Raw genomic sequence first — 12,839 nt, 5'->3', positions numbered from 1 at the left:
AAATAGAAAATGGTCTAGCGCTAAATGTTCATGGATCCTTTATGATAAACAAATAAATAAATGAAGAGAGGAAAAGAGTAATTGCAAACGTTTCCACCTTTTATTCACCAATTACTGAAAGATGGTTTCGGTCCCCCAACACGGACCGTGTTTCACCACATGGTCTGCATCGGGAGGGATAGAGGCCCAGAGAATTAACTGAAAGGGGTTTTTATTAATGATTGAAGCTGCAGTCGAAACCATATGCTCGTAGGAGAAAACGCGGGATCAAGGAAGGAGAGCCTTGCGGGGGTTGTTCAAACAAAGGATAAACAGGCGCAGTGAATCGCAATCTGCAACCATTGGAGCAGTGACCATCGGCATTGCTCACATTTGACCTTCATTTTTTTTTTACTATTTTGAATAACTCAGTAAAAAGGTCTGGCCTGCTCAGACACTGATATGGCACTCGCGTCTCCGGGTGATAACCACCTGGGAGCTGCTTCAGAGGGAGTCACCACGGGTGGAGCGGCTGGAACTCAGACTTTGACATGGGCAGCAGTGAACTCTATTGTGGACCATCCAGCAACTTTCCAATCTGGTGTTCCTTCGAGTGGCGAGTCCACTTTTTCTGCTACTACAGCGATTCAGTGCCTCCATGCTCCATTACATCACCTGGAGAGCCCACAGTATGTAGCTCTCATCTTTAAGCCAGCCATGGTGTTTTTGGACTCCATTTGGGAGTTAGCAGCTAAGTTGGGCTCAGACTTTCATGAATGCTTCTTTAAAGTTTCTTTAATTTCTTCTAAATTGGATGCTCTGACTCAGGATCATAACTCCCAACTAACAGCTCACACTAACAGGATTCAAATCTTCGAAGATGAAAGAAAATCCATCCAAAAAGTTATTGCCACACTAATCCAGGACTGTAATGTTCTAAGTAGGAAAGTAGAATTTATTGAAAATTGCTTAAGGCATGTAAATTTGCGATTATTAAACTTTCCTAGAGTTATTGGAGAATTGCCAAGAGTTACAGTACAGAAGTACTTGATTGAAATATTACAAATTTCCCTTGAGAACTTTCCTTCCTTCAATAAAGTTTATTTTCTTCCGTTTCAACATTCCAGAGTAAGTGAGGCGCAATCTCCACTTGATTTGGGAAATTTAACTGACTTCCTGGAATTTTCTACTTCTGATCTTATCGAAAGAGTGACGTTGCTGGTCTCTTTTGTGTATGAACAAGATTTAGGCTTGGTTATGCGTAGTTATTTTCAGAATATGGGTGTTAATTTTCTGGGTCAGTTTGTACAAATTTTCCTTGCCCTGGCTAAAGCTACTCAGGAGCAGAGAAAGGGTTTCTTATCTTTACAGCAAGAAATTCAGTCTTTAGGGGCATCTTTTTTGTTGAGGTACCCTTGTAAATGTATTGTTAAGTTCAGTGCTAATTGTTACATTTTTTTTGCCACTGAAGAACTGATATTATTTATAGATTCCAGAAAGCGGCTCTTTTCTTCATCTCTCCCTAATGTGAGTCCTAGTAACTAGATCATTTAACTTATATGCAGGATGGATATGAATATATTTTAAGCTTTTTTCTTTGGGAATGTTGTTTCCCACGATATTTTTATTTTTGTTCTCCTCGTTTGAACTACCTCCTCTACTACTTTTGGATTTGTGGACTATTTTGTATGTTTGTTTTTCATTTTATTGTAATATCCACTATTTTTCTTTTCTCAAGTTCCTAGTTCAAATTTATTGTGCTTTGTAATTATGATGGTAATTAAAAAAAAAAAAGAAAAAAAAGAATTAAATGTCTGGAACTCTGAAGATTACCTTCTTAACCTGCACTGTCAATCTAGCATGGTGTTTTCACATGTAGCACAGGTAGACCTGCATGTTTTGTGGCTGCACTGGAGAGGTAACTGCTGTGTGTTCAGCTGTTCAAACCACATAACTATGTGATCTCAAAGGAATGAAATAGTTTGCTCCAGAAGAAGCATGTTTAGAGAGAGATATTCAGCCATTACCATCTCAAAGAAATGCAGTTAAGAAAGTCAGAGCACAGGAAAACTTGCCTGGTAAGGTACTTTAGATGAATTTCATATTGTTTGACTTATTTACATAAACCTGGCATACAGGAACAGATTAACAAAGACATATTAACCTTGAAATAGAAGATTCTTCTGCTTCTATCAAGACCAGAAAGTTGTATTGATAGAAACATTACATCAGGATTTTCTATGTGGATGTATGTATTATAGGAGTACAAGCTCTATGGGGCGATTGTTACAAGATTTCCTCTGTGAGTGTGTGTGTATTACAAGGCCTGCTCTGTGGTTGTATATGTTACAGCAGAACTTGCTTGGTGGATGGGGGGGGATGGGGGGGTACTGCAGCAGGATTTGTTCTGTGAATGCATGTGTTGCTGCAGGACATGCTTTGGGAATGTGTATGTTACAACAGGACTTGCTTTGTGGAAATGAGTGTTATAGAAGAACTTGCTCTGTTGCATATATTACAGCAGGACAAACTCTGTTGGTGTATCTGTTAAAGCAGGACTTGCTCATTTTATTGATTATTTTTTTCTTCTGTAAATACATGTTATATTTTATTATGTATGTTATCCTTTGTAAATCACTTGATTTCAGGGAGTATATAAGTCTTTTTAAATAAATAGAAGTGCTAGTGGCATAAGTCTGAAGGATTATACTGATTCACTATCTCTAAATCCTTAACGTTCTTAAAAATGTATGAATCGGTGCATGAGGCTCTGAGCTATTTACAAAGATACATAATTACATAAAAACACATATTGCAAACAGAGACAAAGATAATAGAACAAGTTACACCTGCCGATTAAGAGTCATCCTATAAAGAAAAAAAACAGCATAATTACAAAAATGCTAATGTGTACAAGTACGTTTTTAGCTCAGTCTTGAATTTCTTTGTGTCAGTCTCCAGCTGTAGATGGATGGGGAGGGAATTCCAAAATTCAGGGGCTGCAACAGAAAAGATCCTCTCCTGTGTCTCCTGCAGCCATGCCAATTTTGGTGATGGAATTTCTAGCATGCCCCATATGAGAGAATCTACGGGAAACTCCCTCAGACTACCTTAAGGGACCAGCCACAGCTATCTGATTCAGTGGTCCTTAAGTCCCAACCCAGCAAGAAATTCTGGGCCCAAAGAGGATCCTTTCAGTCTATCATGAGAAGGCAGGGCTCAGAAGGGTTAGACAGCCCTAGGGAGCCGACAGGAACCCATTCCATGCAAAGACCTGCTATCTGGGGGATATGATAGAGGTGTTTAAAATCATGAGAGGTCTAGAACGGGTAAATGTGAATTGGTTATTTACTCTTTCGGATAATAGAAAGACTAGGGGACACTCCATGAAGTTAGCATGTGGCACATTTAAAACTAATCAGAGAAAGTTCTTTTTCACTCAACACACAATTAAACTCTGGAATTTGTTTCAGGCTACAAGTAACTGGCAAGTACCCAAACACTAAACAGATACCATGCTACTGATGCCAGTAATAGCACTGGCTATACTCTAGGTCAACTTGATTAATAGCAGTTAATAGACTTCTCCTCCAAGAACTTATCCAAATCTTTTTTAAACCCAGCTACACTAACTGCACTAACCACATCCTCTGGCAACAAATTCCAAAGCTTAATTGAGCGTTGAGTGAAAAATAATTTTCTCCGATTAATTTTAAATGTGCTACTTGCTAACTTCATGGAGTGTCCCCTAGTCCTTTTATTATCTGAAAGAGTAAATAACCAATTCACATTTACCCATTCTAGACCTCTCATGATTTTAAAGATCTCTATCATATCCCCTCTCAGCCATCTCTTCTCTAAGCTGAACAGCCTAACCTCTTTAGCCTTTCTTCTTAGGGGAGCTGTTCTATCCCCTTTATTATTTTGGTCGCCATTCTCTATACCTTCTCCATCACAACTACATCTTTTTTGGGATGCAGCGATCAGAATTGCATATAGTACTCAAGATGCGTCTCACCATGGAGCGATTCAGAGTCATCATGCCATTTTCCATTTTATTTACCATTCCCTTCCTAATTATTCCTAACATTCTGCTTGCTTTTTTGACTGCTGCAGCACACTGAGCCAACGATTTCAATGTATTATCCACTATGATGCCTAGATCTCTTTCCTGGGTGGTAGTTCCTAATATGGAACCTAACATTGTATAACTATAGCAAGCGTTATTTTTCCCTATATGAATCACCTTGCACTTTTCCACATTAAATTTCATTTGCCATTTGGATACCCAGTCTTCCAGTCTCGCAAGGTCCTCCTGCAATTTTATCAAAATCTGCTTGTGATTTAACTACTCTGAATAATTTTGTATCATCTGCAAATTTGATTACCTCGCTTGTTGTATTCTTTTTCAGATCATTTATAAATATATTGAAAAGTACTAGTCCAAGTACAGATCCCTGAGGCATCCACTGTTTACTCATTTCCACCGAGAAAATTGGCCATTTAATCCTACTCTCTGTTTCCTGTCTTGTAACCAGTTTGTAATCCACGAAAGGACATCGCCTCCTATCCCATGACTTTATAGTTTTCGTAGAAGCCTTTCTTGAGGGACTTTATCAAATGCCTTCTCAAAAGCCAAATACACTACATCTACCGGTTCACCTTTATCCACATGTTTATTAACCCTTTCTTAAAAATGAAGAAGATTTGTGAGGCAAGACTTCCCTTGGGTAAATCCATTCTGACTGTGTTCCATTAAACCATATCTTTCTATATGATCTGTGATTTTGATCTTTAGAATAGTTTCCACTATTTTTCCCAGCACTGAAGTCAGGGTCACTGGTCTATAGTTTCCCAGATTTCCCGTGGAGCCCTGTTTAAATATTGGGGTTACATTGGCCACCCTCTAGTCTTCGAGTACAATGGATGATTTTAATGGTAGGTTACAAATTTTAACTAATAGATCTGAACTTTCATTTTTTAGTTCCTTCAGAACCCTGGGGTGCATACCATCTGGTCCAGGTGATTTGCTACTCTTTAGTTTGCCAATCTGGCCTACTACATCTTCCAGGTTCACAGAGATTTGGTTCAGCTCATCTGTCTCATTGCCCTTGAAAACCATCTCCGGAATTGGTATATCTCCAACATCCTCATTAGTTAAACACAGAAGCAAAGAATTTGTTTAGTCTTGTAATGGCCTTATCTTCCCTAAGAACCTCTTTCACCCCTCGGTCATTTAACTGTCTAACAGACTTCCTCTCATGTTTCTTGCTTTAGATATATTTTTTAAAGTTTTTATTATGAGTTTTTGCCTCTACAGCCACCTTCATTTCAAATTCTCTCTTAGCCTGCCTTATCAATGTTTTACATTTGACGATACTTATGCTTTTTCCTATTTTCTTCAGATGTAGCCTTTTTCCAATTTTTGAAGAATTTTGTTTGGCTAAAATAGCCTTTCACTCACCTTTTAACCATGCTGGTAATCATTTTGCCTTCCTTCCACCTTTTTTAATGCGTGGAATACATTGGAACTGTGCTTCCAAGATTGTATTTTTAAACTATGTCCATGCCTGTTGTATACCTTTAATCTTTGCAGCTGCACCTTGCAGTTTTTTTCTATTTTCCTCATTTTATCAAAGTTTCCCTTTTGAAAATTTAGTGTTCGAGCAGTAGATTTACATATTGCCCCCTTTCCAGTCATTAGTTCAAATTTGATCATGTTATGATTACTATTGCCAAATGGCCCCACCACCATTACCTCTCTCACCAAATCTTGCGTTCCACTAAGAATTAATTCTAAAATAGCTCCCTCTTTTGTTGGTTCTTGAACCAATTGCTCCATGAAGCAGTCATTTATTCCATCCAGGAACTTTGTCTCTTGCATGTCCTGATGTTACATTTACCCAGTCAATATTGGGGTAATTGGAATCTTCCATTATTACTGCACTGCCAGATTGGTTAGCTTCCCTTATTTCTCTTAGCAATATATCATCTGTATGATAATTTTGGCCAATCACTAAACTCTTTCCCAACACACATGAGATTTCTATCCGTATAGATTCTACTGAACAGTTTACAATAAAATACTCTTACCCAGGAAAAAAAGGCCTGACAGATAGATATAGCTCAGGTCTTATCCAACTAGTTCTTGTGAGATCCTTCATAGAGACGTTAAGCCACATGGCACCCACAGTCCATATCTCAACCTTTGCATGTTTAAACATGAGACATGCTCAATGGCACCTCAAATGCCATTGGAACCAGCATCTACAACCATTGCTACACTGAATACCTCTGTCCGAGCTTCTCATTCATTTGTAACAGTGATGGATACAAACATCAAACCTGCTTTCCTGTCGGTCTTTTCATCCTTCATAAGTGTGGAAAATACTAATTATGGATGCCTCTTCCTAGACCTGGGGAGCCCACCTCAACACTGTTTTCTGGACCATTCAAGAAGCAAAACATTGTATTCATCTTCTTGAGATCAAAGCCTTATTCTGAAGTGTCCTAATGTTTGAACTTGGATTGAAGGGAACCTTAGTGCAGATTCAGACAGATGGACAAGTAGCAACTTACTTTATAAACAAAAAGGAGGAAAAGGTTCTTCACAAATATGCAAAGAAGCTTGCAAAATATGGAATTGGACCATAATGAGGATAATACATCTCAATTCTATTTATCTTCTAGGAAAATCAATCTCTTAACAGACTCATTGAGTTGACGCATCCAACCTCATGAATGGTCTCTCCATCCCAACATAGTGAAGTTCCTTTTTCAGCTCTGGGAAACACCTCAGATAGACCTCTTTGCAGCCTTGTTCAACAACAAACTCCCTCTGTGCTGCTCAAAGAGAGCAGCTCTCTACTCTCCTGCATCAGATGAATTCTCAGTCTTATGGAAACAAGCTTTGATATATGCTTTTCCTCTAATTCTTTTCATCCAGAATAAATTCTCAAGTTAAGAATGGACAAAGGAAGAATTATTCTCATAGCCCCATTTTGGCCATAACAAATCTGGTTTCCATGATATCAAAGGTTATCTATGATTCCACCAATCTGCCTTCAAATATTTTCAATTCTCCAAACCCATTACATTGTTACTTCACTCCAGACTTCAGTCTCAAATGCTTACAGTTTGGATAGTGAAAACCAAATCGTGCTAGCAGTGCCTTTCCCTACTGATATGAAGTAGGTTATTTTAGCAGCAGTAAAACATTGTACCAGAAGCTCTTATAATTTTAAATGGAAAAGATTTTCCCTTTGGTACACCTTTTGTGATGAGGATCCTTTTAACTCTTCCACTTCACTAGTACTTGATCTGTCCAATTCAGTTTTAAAATATGACTCCATTGGAGTATACTTGAATGCTATTGCAGCATACTACTAGCAATTGGAAGATCTTCCAGTCTGTCATCATCTTAGTAGCTAAATTCATCAAAGGCCTCTTATTATCTTCAGCCACCTATCAAAGACTATCCCACTCAATGAGACCTCAACATAGTGCTTTCTCCATTGATGAAATCACCATGTGAACCCTTAGAAACAATGGATCTCAAATTTCTCTCTTGGAAAATCTTATTCCTCATAGCTTGTAATATAAAGTTAGTGAGTTCAAGGCCTTAGAAACGTATGCTCTCTTCACACAGATTTTTAAAAATAGAGTAAAGTTGAGAATTCTCCCTGAGATTTTACCTAAAGTGGTCTCTCTTTCATTTAAATCAGTCCATTGTAATAAATACACAGTAACATAGTAATGACCTCTGATAAAGACCAAATGGTCTACCAGTCTGCCTAGCAAGCTGCTTATGGTTGTAACGCCCGCTTTGTGCAGGTTACCTCCAAGCTTTCTGTTAAGGCATGTAATAACCAACATCTTTTTCCCAAAACTTCACTTCAACAAAACTGAACAAACTCTTCATGCTTAGATTGTTGAAGAGCCCTATTATTTTATTTGGAAAGGGCCAAGTCTTTCAGAAAATCTTCTCAATTGTTCCTGTCTTATGACTTAGCTAAACAAGGCCTACCAGTTAAGGTTTTCGAATTGCATTTCCTATTGCTTCACTAACACTGGAATTCAACTTCCAAATAAAGTTAAAGCTCATCAAGTGCAGGCTATGGCAACTTCAGTTGTACATTTCTGTTCAGCTTCTTTTCAAGAGATCTGCAAAGCTGCAACTTGTTCCTCTCTACAAACACCTTTTCTAAACATTACTATCACAAGGTGGATTCTCATAAAGATATCTTTGGCCAAACATTTCTAAAAAAAAACAAACAAAAAAAACTTAAGAACGTCAACTTTCTCTCCATCTTCTCTTCAAGAGGTTGACAATGGTCCTTATCCAGCAAAAGAAAATATTTCTATGAAACCCTAAGCTTGGGAATCCTCACTTGTGTGGCTGAATTTGTTCCTGCTTGTCCACAGAGAAAGCAAAGTTGCTTACCTATAGAAAAATAGAAATATGACTGCAGAAAAAGACCATATGGCCCTTTTAGTCTGCCCATCCCGCCAATTAATTCAGCATTATAATTCTCATCTCTTTCTTAGAGATCCCTGTATTTATCCCATGTTTTCTTGAATTCAGATACTGTTTTTGTCTCTACCACTTCCACTGGGAGGTTGTTCCACACATCTTCCACCCTCTCTGTAAAGAAGTATTTCCAAAGATTACTCCTGAGTCCTACCCCCTTTCAACCTCATCTCATGACCCCTCATACTAGAGCTTCCTTTCCATTGAAAAAGGTTCACCTGTGCATGGACACCTTTGAGATATTTGAATATGTCTATCATAACTCCCCTATCTCGCCTTTCCTTTCTAGGGTATATATGTGTTTAGTCTTTTAAGTCTATCCTCATATGCTTTAGAACAAAGACCATTGACAGAATAGAATTGGTCTGTGGACCAACTCCATCCTGTTTATATCCTTTTGAAGGCGCGGCCTCTAGAAATGTACACAGTATTCCAAGTGAGGTCTCACCAGGGATCTATACAGGGTTAATATCACCTCCCTTTTTCTGCTGATCATTCCTTTTCCTATACAGCCAAGCATCTTTCTGGCTTTTATCATACATTATCCACCTGATTGCTCACCTTAAGGTCATCAGATACAATTACCCCTATATCCTGCTCTTCCTTAGAAGAATTTCACCTCCAATACTGTACCTTTCCCTTGGGGTTTTGCATCCTAAATGCATCACTCTGCATTTTTTAGCAATAAATCTTAGTTGCCAGATCTTAGACCATTCTACCAGCTTCTCTAGATCTCTCCTCATGATTTCCATGCCTTCCTGGCTGTCCATCCTGTTACAGATTTTGGTATCATCATCAAAAAGACAAACCTTTTCCGACACCTTTTCCATTATGTCACTCACAAAAACTTTGAAAAGAACCAGTCCGAGGACCGTCCCCTGAGGCACACCACTAGTAACACCCCCTCTCCCTGCTCATAGAAAATTCCATTTACCACTACCCTTTGTCACCTCCCATTTGAACCCAGTCAGTCACTCTAGGATCCATACCGAGAGCACAGATTCATTTATGTCTTCTGTTCGTAACCATGTCAAAGGCCTTGTGCTCTCCCGTGATCCAACTCTCTGATCACCCAATCAAAGAAATTGATCAGATTCATCTGACAAGATTTACTTCTGCTAAAACCATGCTGCCTCAGATCTTGCAATCCATTGAATTTCAAAACTTGTATTATCCTCTGTTTTAGCAGCATTTCCATTAGTTTGCTTACCACAGAGGTCAGACTAACTGGCCTGTAGTTCCCAGCATCCTCCTTACTTCCACTTTTATAAATAGGAACTACATCCACCCTTTTCCAGTCTTCCAGATCTACTCTAGACTCTAAAGAAGCATTGAAAAGGTCAGCCAGTGGAGCTGCCAGGCATCTCTAAGTTCCCTTAGTACCCTCGAATATATCCCATCCGCCCCATCGCCCTATCTACTTTATTTAGTTAGCTCCTCATGAACACAGTATTCTGAAAATTGGTTGAAGTTTCTCACTTCATCTTATTTGTGGTTGTTTTATGTGATCGTGCTCCAGGCCCTTCCACAGTGAACACCAAACAGAAATATATGTTAAGCAACTTTGCTTTTTCCTCATCAGCCTCTGGATGCTGGGGCTATGGAGCCTGGATTCACTTGTGGTGTCCTCTGGAGTCCTCTTTCAGGGGCTGCTGGGTAGGATATGCAGATGAGCCTTCTGGTCCTCTTCAGCTGTAACTTCGTAGCAAACCAGCCACAGAATCCCACCCTTCTCCTCATTGAACTGAAGCTTAACTTGTGAAAAGACTGAGGAGACTCTGGTGGTGGTAGCTGCATGGGAACACATGTGCATGCTAAAAAAGATTCTAGGTCTTTCTGAACTCTGAGAGAGCATGTACCATATTAGTACTGTTGGTTAACGTCAACCACTTTTGTGGCTGATTTGTCCTACTAGTCTATAGAGAACACCTATTGCAGGTAATCAGCTTTGCATTATTTTTAATTTCTGGCTCCTCAGCATTTGCATGGGGGCTAGGCATTGATGGCTGAAGGCACTTCAGTGAAGAATCTTCTTTTGGTTTCATTAACATTGTCACAAAAGTCCAATTATATGGATTGGCAAACCTTTATGTATAGGCCTCATGTTGGAGTACCTAGGGTCCACTCTATGGTCTCCTGCTAAGCTAACAAGTTTTGGTTTTTTTTCAAGTCTTTTTCTGATGTGCAGATAACTTCCTTACTTTTGGCCATGATTGTTGACTGACTGATATTTAATATTTTTATGAATTCTTTAATGCGAAGAAACCCTCAATGACCACACTAACCTTGGTCATGTTGTGTGCGCTATGGATGGCGCTGGTCTGCCAGTCAACTGTCATATGCAGTAGTTTAAGTAGTCAGATGGCAATTTATTGGTAGGTGAGCTAAGTGGCATCTTTAACATATGGAAGTAACTTATGTCTCTGTATCAGAATTAACATTTCCTTTTCTTTCTCAGGGTCTTGAAGGGGAGGATGAAGGAGCAATAAGTATGCTTTCTGACAACACAGCCAAGTTAACATCTGCTGTGAGGTAAGTTATGAAGCAGTGGAATGCAATATACTACTGTTAGTAGCTATCAGTATTTTAAATTCTGTTTGCTAGATTTAATTTTTTATTGTAGATTTGTCCTTTCCCATCTGGCTCTTTTCAGGAAGCTGTAGCATATGACTTAATCCCATTTCCTCCCGTGGATGAAGATAGAATGCAGCTTTCCTTCTCTCCAAACCCATTTCTAGTGTTGTTCTTTGACTAGCTAGAAAGTATCATTTGCCTCTTCTGAGGCTCTGAGTATTACTTGAACAACCATCCCAACTCCAAGACCTTAAAGAGCAGGAATCTGAGCTGGGATTCCAATAGCCAAGGGTTTATTTTTAAATAAAGGAGGGCCATGGAGAGTACCTGTAAAACTGTTCTTTTTTGTGTTGTTATTGTTTTGCACAATTCAGGCACCAGCATCAGCTCCTGGCAGCAGCTCTATATGCAGTCTGGTGCACAAACATTGGGCCTCCAGCAGAAATTTGATGCATAATGTGATGGGAATTGTTTTGTTTCATTCATTCAAGCTCTGGCCCCAGATTGTAAATTAATCCTCTGTTGAAGGCCTGCACTAGTGCTCAAGAAGCACTAGGAGTATAAGCAGTCCTCCCAGGCTCCTGTGATTCCATGCAAAATTGCTGTTTTGCAAAAGGTGTAAGGCCTTTTATTTTTCTCAAGTTTTTAGTGTTTAGATACACAATGCAGTACGTTTTTGATGTCTGTGATTTAATGTGTGCTGTTATGTCTGTGAAGAGTATTTCCCATTGATGATCAGTGTTTTAAGCTGTAATCCATCTGGAACTACTTGTCCAAGATAGGGCGGAATACAAATTTTAAAATAAATATAGCATGCTGCCACATAATTTACAAGCTGCCACACAATCAACATAGTTGAATCTTCATCACTGTGCAATTTATTTGGTCAGAAGTTGCATAGTGTCTACAGCTGATTCAACTACAGGCCCTTCTTTTTCTCTCTGCCTGTAACACTGGACTGCATTCTAATTGCCTATAGCATTCAGCTGGATTGCTACCTGTAGAAAAGAGAGACAATCAGCATAGCCAGCAAGCAGTTCAGTTACTAGTCATTAGTGTCCAGTCAGATGAATCCAGAACAAGTGGGTTATGCACCTCTACCAGCTGATGGAGACGGAGCAAACTGACGGTATAGTATATATACCCCTGCAGTGACATCAGCCTGCCAGTATTCTCTGTCTCCAGTAGTGAACGTGCATCTCCCCACTGGGAATTGCTTCATTTAAAAGTAAAGGAGAATTAAGGAAATTTGCCTCGCTCTCCTGTGGTGATACCAAATGGTCCCTCCCACAGTTGAGAATTCTTGAGGAGATTTCCATGGTCCCTCAGACGAGTGCCTTGTCTGTTAGCTGATTTTTCAGCCGGAGTGGACTTAACTGCTTGAGCAGCTGAAAGGCAGCGGGTACAGGAAGCCAAGCATAGTGGTGACAGCATTTGCCCTCTACCTTCGCAGTCGGAGACCATCTCTGTACTCAGCCAAATATAAGGCTAAGTTTAAAAAAAAGATTATAAAGAGACTTGAAAGGAGGTCTTTTGTTGTGCAGGGCTTACTCCTTCCCCGGTCTCTGTGTTCGGTGGGCGCTGGTCTGACATTCATCCAGATCCGTGGGAGGTCAAGTGATGTGGGCAGCCTGGCGGGTTGAGCAGCCTCCTTAGGCTAAGCCCCGCTCCAAGGCTTTTCACTGCACGCCGCGTGATTGGCTGCCTTCTATAGAACTGTGTGCCCGGCATGTGCATGTAGCTGTGCATCCAGGTT

The 12,839-nt window shown here is 39.6% G+C and overlaps 1 protein-coding gene across 8 annotated transcripts in view; it reads left to right on the top strand.

Annotated features, from left to right (window-relative positions):
• SCFD1 (sec1 family domain containing 1) overlaps positions 1-12,839 on the top strand; it is a 417,399-nt gene that overhangs the window by 182,286 nt on the left and 222,274 nt on the right. For all 8 annotated transcript variants that reach the window (XM_029599000.1, XM_029598999.1, XM_029599003.1 and 5 more), the window contains one exon: positions 10,968-11,041. In XM_029599000.1, coding sequence (XP_029454860.1) covers positions 10,968-11,041 — 74 coding nt within the window. The remainder of the gene's footprint in view (positions 1-10,967; positions 11,042-12,839) is intronic.

The sequence above is a fragment of the Rhinatrema bivittatum genome, chromosome 4 (genome assembly GCF_901001135.1).
Source record: "Rhinatrema bivittatum chromosome 4, aRhiBiv1.1, whole genome shotgun sequence".
In the NCBI taxonomy this organism is placed as follows: domain Eukaryota; kingdom Metazoa; phylum Chordata; class Amphibia; order Gymnophiona; family Rhinatrematidae; genus Rhinatrema; species Rhinatrema bivittatum.
Note: the sequence above shows the minus strand (reverse complement) of the source record. Positions and strands in the feature narration are given on the sequence as shown.